Source organism: Bos javanicus, chromosome 11, assembly GCF_032452875.1.
Source record: "Bos javanicus breed banteng chromosome 11, ARS-OSU_banteng_1.0, whole genome shotgun sequence".
NCBI lineage: Eukaryota > Metazoa > Chordata > Mammalia > Artiodactyla > Bovidae > Bos > Bos javanicus.
In genome coordinates, this window is record NC_083878.1 from 18,966,895 (window position 1) to 18,984,370 (window position 17,476).

A 17,476-nucleotide genomic window follows, 5' to 3' on the forward strand; every position below is an offset into this window, starting at 1 on the left:
CATCCAGGTGTGAGACTGATTGGCACTTAGTTATCCCTTTCTGTTTTCTGTCAGGGATGGATGCGCGCCGCCCTGCCCCCCCTCACCCCCTGCCCAGCCCACTCCTTTGCACACACTCTGGTCAGTTACCACCCTCGAAGAGATTTTCAGAAACCATGAGGTCAAGCCTCAGTGATGATGTCCACTTGACTGGACATCAGCTCCTTGACTGGCTCTGGGGTAAGGGCACCTCATATCCTCCACTTCCTCCCTATTAAAGCACTTTGTGGGATGCACAGCAAGGACTTGGAGATGCCCCATGTGGGCCCTTGTGAAACCAGGAGCATTGCACTGTTGCCAGACTGCTTATGAGGTCTGCCAGGATGGCAAGCCAGTTTTTCGTGGGGGAGTGTTTGCAGTTAAATTCCATGCTTGTGGGAAAGGAATAGAATCGAGAGGTGGCCGAGTGTCTCCGCAACACCCGTTTAAGAAGAAAACCCTCCTGACTGCCGACATACCTGAAAGGGTTGGGTTTCCTCTGCAGCTGGAATCTCTCCAGGCTGAGTCAGTTCATTCTTCCCATGCCCAGGGTTGTCTTGAATGATAATTAGTGTTCTGTGGTCCCACACATCCTGCTGAAGTGAGGGCACTCGTGTCTCCACAGAGTCCTGGGAGTAGTGGCCCTGAGGCTAAGTGGAGATGTCTTGGTTTTCAGTCCTCACTGGTATGTGGCTCCTTTCCTCCACCTAACTGATACCAGAAGCCACCAGGTGAGGCCCGTGGGGATGCTGCAGGCAGTGCAGCAGGTGGGCAGGCCAGTGCCTCACTACTCAAGGTGTGCATCTTAGGACTTCTCTGAGAACCTAGCAGTCCTCTAAACTTGAAAGTTTAAAACAACAGAATTATTAAAGAACATGTTAAGTGCTTGTATGTAAGTTCAAAGCTATGTATCTCTGTATATTCTAATCCTTTGAAAATTTGTGATCCTTATTAAATAGGTTATGAATGTGAGCAGAGCATCCTTTGGGAATGGTCGACATTTAAAGTTTTCCTTTATATCCTAATAACCATTGGTTCTTGAAAGGTATCTTGAACCTAATAAAATAGACAATAATTTTTAACCTTTCAGGTAGGAGTTAACGTAGATATATTTCCATATATTCCAAGAAATTATGAGTTTTATCATTTGACCTTTTTTTTGATGCTTCTTTTACTCTATAAAGACTAACTTTGAATAGAATAACATTACAGAATCGAGATCTTGCAAAACCCACCTACTTAATTGCATGTGGGAATACATGGTGTTGTAGCATGTGAAAAAAGGACTGGGTGATTTATGTGGGTTTTATGTTTCGTTTTGGTAGCAAATTAGTTATTCTCTAAATGTGTATGTTTATGCATGCATGTGTTTAAATTTGAAATGCAGAAAGAAATTTATCAACTCTTTTTTGACTTTGAAAGAAAGTTTCTTGGCAATATTTTAAAATACCAAAATGATACTTGCTTCCTCAGCCTCTGGTAGTCATGAATTATTATAAAGCTTATTCTTTTGCACTTAAAATATTCCAGAAAGGTATGAAATATAAATGCATAAGGATTGAAGAACATAAGTAAACCTGAATCTTACATACCCACAGAATATCTTTAAAGCTGCTACTTCCTGCCCCGCCCCGCACCCCCCACAGACAGGATATTGTTAACAGAGTAGTCCACTAGTCCAATTTCCCATTCATTTTCACCATTTATCAAGTAAGGATTGGGATCCTACGCAACACAGCATGAAGTGGCTCTAGAAATAAGATAGACACAGTCCCCCACTCCTCCAGCAGCTCGGAATCCGGCTGCAAACGCACAGCCGCCTTGTCTTTGGATAAGTGAAGTAGGTGGGAGAAAATCAAGTTAACTTCAAGGAGAAGACATTTAAGCCACACACAGGAAAATGGTCGCAGATTTCCAGTTAGTGTAAGAAAGCCCATGCCTCGCAGAGGGAGTGGAAACAGCAGAATACTCAGAATTGATTTAGTAAGTATTTATGGAGGACCTACTGTGCTAAGCCCTATTCTAGGTATGGACGACAGAACTATGACCAAGAGAGACAAAAATTTCTTTCAATCTGGAGCTTTCTGGTAGAGAGAGACAAAATGAGCAATATTATAAATAGTACTTAAGACATGGACTGTGCCAGAGGGATATGCAGTCTGTGCAGGAAAATGAAGCCGAGAAGGGGAACAGCCGTGCGGAGGTTTGCAGTATGAATGGAGTGGTCGTGGAACTTCTTGGCAAGTAGTTGAGTTTGATTGGAATCCTGAAGGGGTGGGGCAGTGAGTGGGCACAGAAGGGGCAAGGGACGTTCTGGGTGGAGGGGACACAGGTTCCCAGGCCCTGAGGCTTCAGTGCTGGAGGTAAGAGGTACTGGCCACTCAGTAGGGGGTAGGTTTATGGGAGGTTAGTTGGACCCAGGCACAGGCCCCATTTATCAGTCTGAGGGGTTAGGCTTAACTCTGGAATCAAGTGGGAGCCATTGAAGATGGTGGGGTAGGGTTGATGTCGTCACCGATACCCCCAGGGTCTCAGAACTTGGCATCCATGAGGTTTGGAGGTTCGAATACTACACAGAGGAAACTCCAGTGTTGAGGGAAATGTGCAAATGTATTTTTCAAACATGTTCTTAAAATTGCTTCGTTTTTTTTTTGGTCTTGTTATATTTGCACTTACGGTCTGTTTCATGTGAATCTTAGGGATAAAATCATTGCTGTATAAAACACAGACCTCCCAAGTGATTAATGTTCATTTCTTGACATACCCTAAGCATGAGTCCTAACCCGCCCTTCCCCAACCCCCCACATATACTGCACAGCCTGTGGGATCTTAGTTCCCCCACCAACTCATGCTCTCTGCATTGTAAGTGCAGAGTCTTCACTACTGGATGACCAGGGAAGTCCAAGAGTCCTGTTTTTCATTGCCCCCTTATCTACATTTGCTTCTAGGAAAAGAGTTCCAGGGTAAATTTCAAAGACTTGATGACTTGAAGAATCAGTGTATCAGAGAGGCCCTGTGTGGTGTGAGATTTCTTAATCGACCCCAGTTGTCACTCTGATTCTCATTTCTTTTTTTTGACCACACCTTACATCTTACGGGATCTTAGTTCCCCAATCAGGGGTTGAACCCAGGCGCCCGCAGTGAAAGTGCCAAGCCCTAACCGCTGGACCACTAGGGACTTCTCTGATTCTCAATACTAATTTCTAATACTTCTTCCCATATAAACATACAGTAGCAATGTGGATTTTAATTTTTTTTTTTAAGAGAAAAGAGATCTGGACATATACACCAAACGTTCACTTAAAATGAAACCAGGCACGTTAAAAAAAAAAAAAAGAAAAGAAAAAAGTGTTCATTGAATATTGCTGGTGAATTGTGTTTTGTTGCCAGGACCAGGTAGCTGCAGATCCATGGAGTGTGTAGGGATAAATAAGATCACACATAGAAACTTGCTCACAGAGAAGTTTAAAGGTTTGGGTGCATGATATTCAGGGATGATATTTCTTTGTAGAATAGTATTGGGAGTTAGTGGTAAGGATCAGTTAGAAATACAGTTGTTGGAATCAAAGGTGATCACTCTTTCACTTATCATCTTCTACTTGGTTTACTTTGAAGAAACACTAAGTTGAGGTTCACAGCAGTGCCCAAGTTGATTTTTTCACTAATTCATTATCCTGAAAGGATTCCTTAATGCTACTTACAGATCATTACACCTCTTAGAAATCATTACTTTCGCCTCAGGAGTATGGCTTTATGTGGAGGCATTATTACTTTCACAAGGAGACCCTTGTTTCCTGGATGTTAGAATAGTTGAGATCACGCTCATACTGTCGGGTTTCCAGAGGTTCCCAAAGGCACCAGCAATCTCAGCCATCGTCTTGGCTGAGAACATGTCGGAGGCTCTGCTGGCCCCTCGGGTAATGACCATCGGCCATGGACCATCATGTTCACTTGAGATGGGCTGCTCCAGTGTGAGATGAAAGAATAACAGTGTTCCTCCCTTTCTATGGGGCTTCCCTTGCGGCTCAGCTGGTAAAGAATCTGCCTGCAATGCGGGAGGCCTGGCTTCAGTCCCTGGGATGGGACCATCCCCTGGAGAAGGGAAAGGCTACCCACTCCAGTATCCTGGCCTGGAGAATTCCATGGACTGTATAGTCCAGGGGGTCGCAAAGGTTGGACATGACTGAGGACTTTGACTTCCCTTTCTTTTCCATGGTGCTCGGGTTCTCTGGACTCTTGGCCTTGACATTTTGTCCAGCTCTTGACCACCTCACTTCCCTGTTCTTCAGCTCCTCCCGTTGCCTGCTTGTGTGGAAGTCGATGGAAAGCACCTAGTAAGTCCTGGCTTAGGAAATGTTAGCTGTTATCAGAAGATTGACTGAAGGGGTGGGACATGTTGTGAAATGTGTTTCATTATCTGTGTTAATTGTTCAGCTAGTATAATGAAACATTAATAGCCCTCAGAGTGCTTATTTTCAGAATAGCATGCTCATTTTGTTGTTCTTGTTTGAATTCTGGTCACATTTCTTCTTTTCCCTGTTGTGCTTTATACTTTGGGGTGAGTACAGTCAAGTAAAAATGGCATTCTCATATCTAGTCTTCTGTTTGATTCTTGATCATTTGACTAACAGATTTTAGGTTGGAGCATACATTAATATTTATAAAGTAGTACTGTGTATTATTCATACCCACAAGTACCTTTCTAACAAGAAGCATTAACTTGTGTCACATTATCTAATTATGGTCATGATAGACAAAAGTGGTAGGAAGGGAGATAACAAGAGTTTATTATTATTTATTATTTATTTATCCAGTGTTGGTTGAGGAATATTACATTCGTTCACCCCTTCAACATGACATAAATATTATTGATATTTGGAAGTATTGGGTAATAAAATGTTGAGGCTGAAAGAAAACTTGAGTCAGTATTAATGTTTCACAGGAAATGTTTTCAGTATTAATGTTTCAGCAGAAAAACTGGGATCAAAAGGTGTTTCTCAACTATTTCTGAATAATTGTCTGTCTTTCCTACCACCAAACTTACTTTCCAAAAACGTTTGGCACTTAAAGATTTGGATTGCTTTGTTGAAATTCAGGTCCTCCTGTTCCTGTTTATTCCTTCTGCAAATATTTATTTTGCTGAGCTACTATTTGCAAGGCCTGTGATAGCCCAATGACAAAAAAGAACCTACTTTTCTGGTGGAGATGAGATGAGCAATTTCATTATACTGCCATAAATGAAATAATTCTAATGGATATGTAGTAGAACTCCTACAGAGGAGATAATTCTTGATTTAGTCCCTATAGAGCAGATGAAACCTGGAGAAAGTATTAAAGATTAAATAGGAGCTTTCAAAGCAGGTAAAGAGAAGCAGCTTTCTTAGCCAGAGAGAATGGCTTTGCAAAGCCGGGGGTCACGAACAGTACGGGTCCTTTGGGAGCACGCCATTATGAAGTATTGCTGCAGTGAGTGGGGAAGAGTGGGAGAGATGAGGGTGAAGAGGTGGTCTGCGATCAAGTCTAAACAAGGCTTTGTGTTCCGTGCCAGAGACTTGAACGGCCAGATGTTGGACTTCATTTGGAAATTGCTGTTTCCTGACTCCACATCCTTAAGAAGTTTGATAGGGCAGTTCTTAGAACACCCTTACTAGGTGTTATTTACACCAAAGCGCTTCTGTAGGAAAATAATCATCTGGCTTAAAGGATGACTTTTAGAGAATTGAGATGAAAAGAGGAAATGTGAAAGAATTAAGTACTTCTCCAAGATAATTTTTCCCTCAACTAAGATGTATTAATTTGTAAGTAACGGTGCATTTGATAACAGTACCAATGTTCTTTAAAGCTGGTGAAACAAGGAAATTACATGTTTTAGTGGAGATTCGTGCTCAGAGAAGCCTGTGTGGCTTAATAATGGCCTGTGCCTGACCAGCAGGTCTAACGCCGAGCAAGCATGGGCTAGTGGAGAGGGCCTGAAGTTTTCCTTTAAAAATACTGGGATTCAGTCTCAAAGTAGAAGAAATGTAGGGGGTTGAGTTCTACACCACTGGGTTCAGTCAGACTAATTGTAGAGCTTCCATGAGTAATGAAGTATCTTGTTTTTATTATTTAAAAAAAATTTCAAAAATGTAACCATTTAATGTCTAACTTCCTGGTAAAACCACTGAAGAGAAACCTATTGAAAACAGTAGTAATATATGTCCAAGTACCTACCTGGATGAGGTGGCATACATAGATGGAACTGTTAGTCATAAACCATTTATGAGATATCATAATAATCTTTCTGAAGAATCAGTTTTTATTATGTTAATCACCCCTGTTGCTTTTATCTCTATGGCATTTTCTCCATATACTATCTTTCTTGTTTCTTTTGATTTGCTTTATTGTTCTTTTTCTAATTTCAATTGAATGCTTAGCTCATTTTTTTTTTACCTTATTTCCTGTGAAATTTCCCTTTAAACACTGCCTTAACTGTGTCCCATCAATATCAACCTGTGCCATTTCTATTGCTCTTCATTTTAAGTATTTGATGAATTTTCCTATAGTCTCTTCCCATTAAAAAACATTTTTATCATAAAAATTTCCAAATATATACAGAAGTTGAGGCAACTGTGTAGCGACACAGTGCTTTAGTAGTTATCAATTCAAGGCCAATCCTGTTTTAATCTGTTGAGACCTTAGCCAGTAAATCCTCTAGGACTAGATGTGCTGGAAAGGTCCTGCAAAGTGATATTCGTTATATTAAAAGCACCCTTGGCCTGCCTTACGATGCATAGTGATTGGTTTCCAAACCTTAAACTGGTCTGATTAAATGGGAAATTTTTTTAAATTTAAATTATGACCACCATAAGCATGTGGTTCTCTGACACTGTGTCTAGTAAATTGAACTGTACAATTTCAACAAAGGTGCCAGAGTCGAGGAAACACAAGGATGAAGTCTAAAGGGACCTCATGGATTATCCATTACACTTCCATATTAGTGATGACATGAATTGGAGCTGAGAGGACTAACTGCCTTGCTCAGAGTTACTCTAATGACAGAACTAAAGTTGTGATTCCTTTCCATGAGGACAGAACTCTGGGCTGTCTGCTTTTCCACTTTCACTTGAGGGTAGACAGTCCCAGCTTTAGGCAGGATTGTGACATAGAGTTGTGTTCTGCAGCCCTGATCTCTCTTTGCTCATCTTGTTTCATGAATTCCTTGTTTCTGGAGATACTGCTTATCTTCTCTTAAGTTCTTCTCTGTCCCCACCAGCTTCCTATTATCAAAAAGGAAATTATCCTTTCCTTAATCTTTTCCTCTGCCTCAGGATTCCTAGGAACATTTTATTCACATACTTGGTATGGTTTTGGTTAGAGTGGTGGGAAATTGTACGGTAAACTCCTCTTTCCTAGTGTTTTAAGTTCTTAGTAACTTCCTTGTTCAGTTCTTGATTTTTAATAGAATACCAATAACTGTTTGAGGAATGAATGTTTGAAAGGAATGATGAATGGATGAATGAATGACTGTACATGGCTGTAGTTCCTCTGTGGTTGTCATCTGATAGTTGTATTGCTGTGGTGTCTGACAAAAGTTACAGCAATAGAACATTACTTTTCGTTCACAAATGTTTGACTATAAATTGATTTAGTCAATTGAATCAGCATTGTTTTCCAAGACTTCCCTACTTGGACATAATATGAATCAAGCTTGTTACATGTTTATAGAGTTTGTTTAAGAATCTTTGAAATTGGTTTAAGAATCTTTCCAAAAAAAATGTGTGCATATTTTAATATTTCCATTGTTTTAGATTCAGACTTTGTCCACTCTGGTACATAGCTACATATGCCTAACATAGTTTTATTCTGTGAAAATGCCTATAAAACAAATGTTTATAACGTGAGTCATTTCTGTTGATAACCATAATTTTGCCCTTCCTGCTTTGCGTCGATTGCAGCATGCAGAAGAGAAGGAGAGGGAAGCACCAGCTTTTGGAACATAACGCCGTAGGCTGGGAGGAGAGAGAATGAAAGCTCGCTATGTTAGATTCCTCCTTGAGCAGAACCGAATGCCTGATAACAGCCAGCCAGAAGTTGGGGGAGTTAAGAGCAGCAATTTTACATTACAACAGAGTTTCTAGGCTGGCATGGAAAGAGATGCCAGTATTAGCTATTTGCATCTTACTGTAGCCACAGGGATATGTGAACAGCTGGAGAATTAATCTGATATATATTCCCGGCAGGCTTTCTTCTGCCAACAGAATTCCATTACTGTGAGCTTCTGAGTGTGTACTATGAATTTGTGTCTTGCTTTTTAATAGCTGCTGTAGCGTATTTCTGGCAAGTGGAATACCACATAATGGGGTGCAGTTGTATCTGCGTTTGGTAAACCGCGGCACCCTAAGCTCTTATGAGGTGGGAAAGGTAAGGCTCTGAGTCTGGGGATGCTTTGTGCCCTCAGGAAGTTGGAGATTTCAGATGAACACACAGTACTTTGTCCAATATGTGCAGTCATACCTGAAACATTTTTTTCCATGTTAGTGGAATTTCAGACTCCAGCAAGCAGATGGAAAGATATTTTTGAAGAGTAGAGAAGTGGAATCTAGGTCCAGTTAGGCCAGGGTTGCCATGGCTGGTTCCTGAGCATAGAGCGGATATAACCCCCGAGGCAGGCCACAGTCCATGGGGTCACAACGGAGTTGGACACAACTTAGCAACTAAACAACGACTGCTGCTTCCCAGATCTGCGGCTGATGAGTCTTCGTACATCTTCCAAGATTCCTCCTCTTTCACATCCTTTTCCCCTCCCCTACCCTGAGGATCACAGCTCCTTTCTCACTAGCCTTTGCACTTAGAATCTGTTATATCAACTGTGGGAAGAAGGAATTTCAGGCATCATCAAGAATGTTGGAAAGTAGTCCATGAAGCAGAAACACCAAGTCCAGAATAAGACAGGGTGGCTCTTGGACGCACAGGTGTTTTAAGTGTTTCTGACTTGGCACCTCGTGTACACTCTTAAATTTTTTTTTTGTAAAATCATTCATTAGACTATAGAGAGCTGTTGGGGACAATAGGGATGGCAGGTCATGCAAAACCTGTGGAACTGCATACACAGAGGACAAATATAGACAATAAAAATCCAAATAAAGATCCAGACTCAATTAAGCCACCCTTTACATTTGCATCTGGGCTCTAGCAGCCCATCTCTGCAGCCTCACACACTCCTGAGTTCATGCTGCTTCCTCCAGGGGGTGGGGCCTTGCAGACACTGGTTTCATCAGAATTAAAGATCCAGGAGTAGTTTCTTCATCATGATTTTTAAACACAGAGGAGAATATCTCTAGCTTTTTCATTCACAACCTCCCCAGACAGTTGAATGTAGTGAAAAGTTCAGCCACTGGAGCAGCCATTTCTTGCATTAGAGGAAGGAATTTAAATGAGATTATAAGATATTTTCTTAACATATTCATTAACTGCAGACTTTTCCTTTTATTGTGAGAGAACTTGCTCGTAATCTTTTTATAACATTAATGTAGCATTAAAATCACACATGAACAGCCCACCTTCTACTTTATACTGACATCATTTTGTTCCAAATTATATATTAAGTAAAGTTACATTAGTGAAATGTGTTTTTATGATTCAGCAGTAGCTTTTAGGCCACTCCAGTACTCTTGCCTGGAAAACCCAATGGATGGAGGAGCCTGGTAGGCTGCAGTCCATGGGTTCGCGAAGAGTCAGACACGTCTGAGCGACTTCACTTTCACTTTTCACTTTCATGCATTGGAGAAGGAAATGGCAACCCACTCCAGTGTTCTTGCCTGGAGAATCCCGGGGACTGGGGAGCCTGGTGGGCTGCCATCTCTGGGGTCGCACAGAGTCGGACTCGACTGAAGTGACTTAGCAGCAGCAGTAGCTTTTAGGAGAAGAAGTAACCAGTGTCCTTTTGTTCTTAAACCTGACTCCTGTGCTGTCTTGGCCTAAGTGTACGAGTGAGGCATGCTGCTTTTTAGAACAGCAGTTCACAAAGTGCGGGCCACAGACCCCTGGGGGAACCCCAAGAGACCTTTTCAAGTAGTGCATGAGGTCAGAGTTATTTTCACAGTAATACTAACATATTATTTGCTTTTATTCTGTGTGTCAACATTTGCACTGGTTCTACAAAAGCAATGCTGGTAAAACTGCTGACATCTTAGCCTGAGCAGAGGCTGTGACCCCAAACTGTGTTAGTCAGTTACTACCATTCAGTTGCAGTAAACTAATACTAATAACCAAGTAAAAAAATCAGTTTACATTAACAATGCCTGTTACTGAAGTAGTACATGTTATTAACTTTATTAAGTCTCTTTTAAAAAACACTTTTATTTTTAAATTATTTTTGGTTGCACTGGGTCTTTGTTGCTGTGAGGGGGCTTTCCCTAGTTGGAGTGAGTGGCGGCTACCCCCTAGCTGTGACGCATGGACTTCTCATTGTGTGGCTTCTCTTGTTGCAGAGCACAGGCTCCAGACTCGCGGGCTCAGTAGTCGCGGCACACAGGCTTAGTTGCCCCCTGGCACATGGAGTCCTCCCAGATCAGGGATCGAACCTGTGTCCCCTGCGTTGGCAGGCAGATTCCTAATCACTGGACCACAAGGGAAGTCCTAATTTTCCTAAATTTCAATCATTGGTTACATATCTTATGAATATTCTGTGGAATGAAATGGAAAGTACACATGAAATAATGCTGCCTACTGAAATCCCTCAGTTGTCTCGAGGAAAAGCATCACATTGTCTTATAAACATCCCAGTTGGAGATGTCAGATTAGCCATAGTTATAATTGACTATTCACTACAGTACTCAAATGTTTAGTTATACTTGAACATGCATGTATTTTAATTCATACATGAAATTATAAAATTTCTCTCATTTTATATTTAGAAAAAATAGCATTTGGATTTGGTGTCTTGCGGAAGTTACAGTCTTAAAAATACATTTGCAGAGGTATGTCAGATATCTTGACCTCTCGGTCTCAAAGACTACTTTTTGTCATATGGAGAACACCAGAGAAAAACTACTTGATATAAATGAAGGGCAGTATTCCTGTTATTTAGTTCAGTTTAGTCGCTCAATTGTGTCCGACTCTTTGTGACCCCATGGACTGCAGCATGCCAGGCTTTCCTGTCCATCACCAACTCCCAGAACTTGCTCAAACTCATGTCCATCACATCAGTGGTGCCATACAACCATCTCATCCTTTGTCATGCCCTTCTCCTTCTACCTTTAATCTTTCCCAGAATCAGAATGTTTTCCAATGAATCAACTCTTCACATCAGGTAGCCAAAGAATTGTATCTTCAGCTTGAGCATCAGTCCTTCCAATGAATATTCAGGACTGATTTCCTTTAGGATTGACTGCTTGGATCTCCTTGCAGTCCAAGGGACTCTCAAGAGTCTTCTCCAACACCACAGTTCAAAAGCATCAATTCTTCCATGCTCGGCTTTCTTTACGGTCCAACTCTCACATCCATACATGATTGCTGGAAAAACCATAGCTTTGACTATATGAACCTTTGTCAGCAAAGTAATGTCTCTGTTTTTTAATATGCTGTCCAGGTTTGTCATAGCTATTCCTGTTATTAACTCCTTTTTCCCCCCCTCCCTTCTAACCCTTAACTAGTCCAAGGAAAAATGAAAAACTGAATCAGAATCAGAACCTTGATCCTTGTGCTGTATACATGGATTTACTTAAGAAATTTTAAAACATCAAATTTGCCAAGTGCTGTCAGCAGCACTGTTGGGCTCAGATTTGATTTCTGTATAATCAAACCTCACTCAGTTTTTGCTTTTCAGTCCCTGTTGGTTGGCTGATAAATTATTTTAAAGTATAATGTTCTGTAATAGAAAAACACAAAAGCATTTGTCTCAAGAGCATGTTTTACTTGATCCTATGAAGCAGCGGTTGCTAAGGAAACTATTTGCCAAGAAGAAAAACAACGTATTGATTAAGATGGGGGCATAGAATTGAAAGGGTTTCCTCTCAAGAAAGAAAACAAAAGCATATGACACTTCTGGCTTTAGAGTCAGATGCCTCCTGACTGGACACAGTGGCCATGACATTTCCTGCGGGGGTGGCCAGGCTTACCTGTGCTCCATTAGGTGCAGCCTGTCATTTCTGCCAAGAGGCTTCTGCTGAGAAGAGTAAGGAGCTGGGGTGGGTATTAAGGGAAGTTGCCTTTTAATTCTGACTCCACTCTCAGGGAAAATGGTCTTTCTGTGGGGAGGCAGAGAAAAACATCTGGCAGTGAAAACAAATTGGCCCTGAGATGGACTCCTTGGAAGTGCCCTTGATGCCAGCCAGGTAATAAGGCTGAAGTCTAGAGCTGATCTGGAAAAGAGATGATGACAGATGATGCCTAAAGGTACCAAAGGATGTCTGAAAATTTTTTCAAAATGCCTGCCTCATTAACACTTTACTAATAAGCTTTTTGAATAAGATTTTTATTGTGTAAACAAGTTCATTATAATGAAACAGTTTTCCTTGGTATATATCTATACATTTTTTTACAAGACATTTTCTGTGTGTTTTTTTTTAAAGCATAGACAACAGTATTAACCGTATCAGTGACATGAGAAATATGGTTATTGAATGTTTTACTACGTCAGGGGTTAAGGATGTTCAGAGTTGGATAAGACCTGGCTCTTGTGCATGAGGACTGTTTGTCTAATGGGGAAGTTTGACTTATATGAAGCCATTACTAGAAAGGATAAGAGGTGTGCACAGGTATTTATAGGAACATGGAGGATAGAGCAGCTCAGAGCTGGAGAAGTCTTCTCAAAGAAGTGACATTTGCCTTGGGTGTTTTTTTTGTTTGTTTTTTTAATTTAAAAAAAATTTTTATTGGAGTACAGTTGCTTTATAATGTGTTAATTTCTGCTATACAGCAAAGTGAATCAGCTATGCATATCCCCACTTTTTTGGATTTCCTTCCCATTTGGGTCACCACAGAGCATTGAGTAGAGGTACCTGTGCTACACAGTAGATTTTCATTAGTTATCTGTTTTACGCATTGTAGTGTATATAGGTCAATGCAGTTTCCCAGCTCATCCCACCCCTTGACTTGGGTCTTGGAATGAATAGGAGTTATCAAGAGGAAGGGGAGAAGGAGGTGTTTTAGGCAGATGATACTCTGTGAGCAAAGGCATGGGAGCGTTCCTTGAGGGTTTGTGGTGAGAATCTGTACTTACTGGAGCATTAGGTTGTGTGAGAGATTGGTGCATGGTGAGTCTGTACAAGTAAGTACAGGCTGTATCATAATCGTATCTACAATAAGAAATTTGGACTTTGTCTTGTTGGTGAGAGAAAGCCAATGAGCAAGTTCGTCTTTTGAGGAAGGTGATTCTGCTGACAGAGTGAGTTAACGGGGTAACGCAAGGAGACAGATGAGAGGATGCTGCAGGATGAAGAGTGATGTGTCAGGGAACTCCAGTTACAATGGAGGGAAGGGATGTTTATTGTGAGGGAAAAATCTGCATCAGAATCCCATCAACACATTGGTGATACAGTAACTATACATATTTAAAATGACAGTGATAAAAATTTCTTCTTGGAATGAGATAGGAAAGAGGAGAAATACAGTTTTCCAGTGGTTTGAATGTTACTTGAGTTTCTTATTAGCTTTTACATTCCTAGGGTTGAACTAACTTTGAATTCCAAATTTGAATGTTCAGTCAAACAGTTTCTTCATGGTAAATTTCACAGAACTGGATTAGGCTCGTGGTACTAATAACATGTCAGCAATTAAATATAGAGATAAGAAATTATCTACTTGAGCCATTTCATCATGTATTATAACTGAAGACAAAATTATCACCTATTCATTTACCTTGTGGAATTGTTTCAGTGTATTTTTCTGGTTTTCCATCTTGAAGATAGGAATGTCCCTTTGTGTACATGTTATGTACCTGTTATTTCTAAAGGCCAAAGACAGACTAAATAGGAAAGCAGATCTTCAAACGGATAACTTTTGTTTTTGTTTAAACTTCTAAAATCATTCTGTTGAGAGCTGAAGGTTTGATCAAATCAGAGAGCCTGATCTTCTGAAATCAAAACACAGATTTTCTGTTCTCCCTTTTCAAAGAATCACCCTGAAGCCCTTTGTTTTGTAAATGATATCCTTCTAAAGACACCTTGACAAGAAAATTATTTATTTCAGTGAGGGAAAACAGTCTTTTCCTGACTTAGTAAGTCAACAGTGTCACCAGAAGGAAAAGTTAGCCTTATAAAAATCATACCCATTTGTTTGCACTGTCTTCTGCAATAACATATTCTTAAGATGGCTTTGTACCTGCCTTACTTTGAGCAACAGGTTTAAGTACCTTAAATTCAAGCACTTTAAAAATATTCTCTCAAGATACGGTTATCAGAAACATGTTTACTATTTAATAGTCAGTACCCAGTTAAGGTGTGATAAAGTATCCATTAAAGATAATGTTAAGAGAGGGGGACACTCATATAACATACCGGAGACTCCGAGAAATAGTCTGGTTTCCTAAAGAGGTGTTTCAATTACGAGGAATTCAGTTAAGGACTGAGTCTGCCTGTGGTTCTGTCATGTTTGTCTCATTTTTCTGAACTGGGTCCCTGAAAGTTGGTTTTAAAATCTATTTTAGGGTCTTCCCTGGTGGCTTAGCTGCTAAAGAATCCACCTGCAATGTGGGAGACCTGGGTTTGATCCCTGGATTGAAGATCCTCTAAAGAAGGGAAAGGCTACCCACTCCAGTGTTCTGGCCTGGAGAATTCCATGGATTGTGTAGTCCATGGGGTCGCAAAGACTCAGACACAACTGAGTGACTTTCACACTGGTGGCTCAGTTGGTAAAGGTTCTGCCTGCAGTGCGAGAGACCTGGCTTCAGTCCCTGGGTTGGGAAGATCCCCTGGAGAAGGAAATGGCAACCCACTCCAGTATTCTTGTCTGGGGAATCCCATGGACAGTCCACGGGGTCACAAAGAGTTGGACACGACTGAGTAACTAATACTTTCACTTTATTTCTTACAGTCAACTCCATTCCTTGACCCGGACATTGATTTGGTCTCAGCTTCAGAACTGGACGGCTTCAGCCTCTCACTAGGCTGTAGCCCTTAGTTTTGTTTGTTGTTTTTCCTGACCTTGGTTGTCGGCAGTGATGGGCCTTAGCATCTGAACTGAAGTGCATTCATTGGAGGGTGGTGTCTGTTTATATTTATTAGCACTGCCTTGATGTATGAAGTTTCAGAACTATTTTAAACCCGAAACTAGTCTCTATCAGATGCGGTAAAAAAAAAAAAAAACTGGAGTTTTTTGGAATAATTTTGTAGATTGACAGATGCAGCTCCTATAGTTTTATTGAACATGGGAAAATCTTGGAATCTTTGTTTAAAATGAAAAACTTTAAAGGAATCTCAATTGTTACTGTAATAACACATTAGAGGAGTAGTCGTTTTTGATTAGAAATGTTTGTAGATATAGCTAACTAATGTTGATGCAACTGGCTATATTTCAGTCTTCTCGTTTATTAGGAGGTTGGGTTTCATTCATTTGTAAAATTGGAGCCAGACTGCCTTTCCTGAATTGAGGTTCAACATTGGATGTTAATCTTGACAACTTCACACATTTTTGCTTGCAGACAGGCCTTTGAATGAAGCTAACAAGCAAACATTATGTGGTTGTTAATTGTTTTCCAGATGAGAACTGGGATGATGACCAACTGCTTGGTTTTGAACCATGCAATGAAAACCTTGTCTCTGGCTGCAATCTAATCAATGGGAAATGTGAGTGTGACACCATTCGAACCTGTAACAATCCGTTCGAGTTTCCAAGGAAGGATATGTGCCTTTCAGCTTTAAAGAGGATTGAAGGTGAGTATTCATTTTCGGTCGCAAGCCTTAGCATCACATAACTCTGAGCAGTGATGGTATTTGAGCTGGAAAAGGCAAAGACGAGCTTACAGAGATGGGTAGTAGCTTTGGTCTCAAACAAAATTCTGAAAGTTGACCAGGTGCAGATGTGATGGTGTATACATATGTGTGTGTCTGCGCACACATGTGTTTCTTAAAAGCCATGGGATGGTGATGCTGGGGCAGTACAGGCAAAGTAGTTTGCGCCTGCCTGTCTAGGTCACCTCTGCTTAATGGATGATATTACACGAGGCGTTTGAGATCAGCATCTGTTGTCACCATGTCCATTCTGCTTGATTTACCGTAGGGTGGTGCTCCAGGAGGAGAGTGCCGATTAGAAATGCAGTCTGGCAAGAACTTGCAGTTTAGAGGAGGTGGGAGCCTTGTGCAGTGACTGTTAGAGGCTGAAGTGGGCTTTATCATGGGGCAAAACCACGTGGGTGTGGACAGGTCATTGGGTGCTTTCCTTCTGGAATGAAGTCAGAAATCACATTAAAATAACAAGAAAATTATACTAACGTGGCCTATAACTTCTGTACATTCATGCATAAAACCTAGATGAGGGATGGAGGACTTGAAGGTATGATTCATGACTGCAGTAATCAGGAGTGACATAGCCAGAGCTGGGTGCCGTGACTCATTGCTGGAATTCACAGAGGATGAGGCCTGGGCTTCGGACTCAGCCGTGCCCCTGGGCAGCAGTGAACTCTCTCAGAGCCCCAGGTTCCACTCAGCGGGGAAAGAGGGCTGAATGAGACATTCTCGTGTTTGTTTGTTTGTTTTCTGTAATTCTTTTTGTTGGTGTTTAGTTGATTTGCAGCGTTGTGTTAGTTTCTGCTGTACAGCAAAGTGAATCAGTTATACATATGCATACAGCTGCTCCTTTAGATTCGCTTCCCACGTAGTTCATTCGAGTATTGAATAGAGTGCCCCGTGCTATACAGCGGGTTCTTCTTATCTGTTTTATATACAGTAGTGTATATATGTCAATCCCACTCTCCCAGTTTATCACCCCCTTTTCCCCTCTTGGTAACCATGAGTTTTCTGCATCTGTGACTCTATTTCTGTTTTGTCAATAAGTTCATTTGTAACCATTTTTTTAAATTTCACATGTAAGTAATATATGATATTTGTCTTTCTCTGACTTCAATCAGTATGACAGTCTCTTGGTTTACCCACATTACTGCAAAATATACTTTATATCTCTATGATGATGGAGAAGCTGGTAGTACAGTTTGGAATACTGAGGATTTTTCAAGTTCAAAATCAAGCTCATAAAAGCAGTAGAGCAGGACTGAAGTTTTTGAATTGTATTGTTTCGAAGACATATTAAATGGTTGTAAAGAGTAAGAAGTGTATATGAATGTGAAAGTCACTCATTCATGTCCGACTCTTTGCGACTCCATGGACTGCAGCCTGCCCGGCTCCTCTCTCCATGAAATTCTCTAGGCCAGAATACTGGAGTGGGTAGCCATTCTCTTCTCTGAGAGATCTTCCCAACCTAGGGATCGAACCCAGGTCTCCTGCATTGCAGGGGAATTCTTTACCGTCTGAGTCACCAGGGAAGC

At 40.9% G+C, this 17,476-nt stretch overlaps 1 protein-coding gene across 3 annotated transcripts in view; it reads left to right on the top strand.

The window, feature by feature from the left end:
* The window catches only part of CRIM1 (cysteine rich transmembrane BMP regulator 1), a 209,101-nt gene that overhangs the window by 25,703 nt on the left and 165,922 nt on the right, over positions 1–17,476 (top strand). For 2 of the 3 annotated variants that reach the window (XM_061432066.1, XM_061432065.1), the window contains exon 2: positions 15,696–15,869. The exons of the other annotated variant lie outside the window; for it this stretch is intronic. In XM_061432066.1, coding sequence (XP_061288050.1) covers positions 15,696–15,869 — 174 coding nt within the window. The remainder of the gene's footprint in view (positions 1–15,695; positions 15,870–17,476) is intronic. 3 annotated transcript variants of the gene reach the window in all.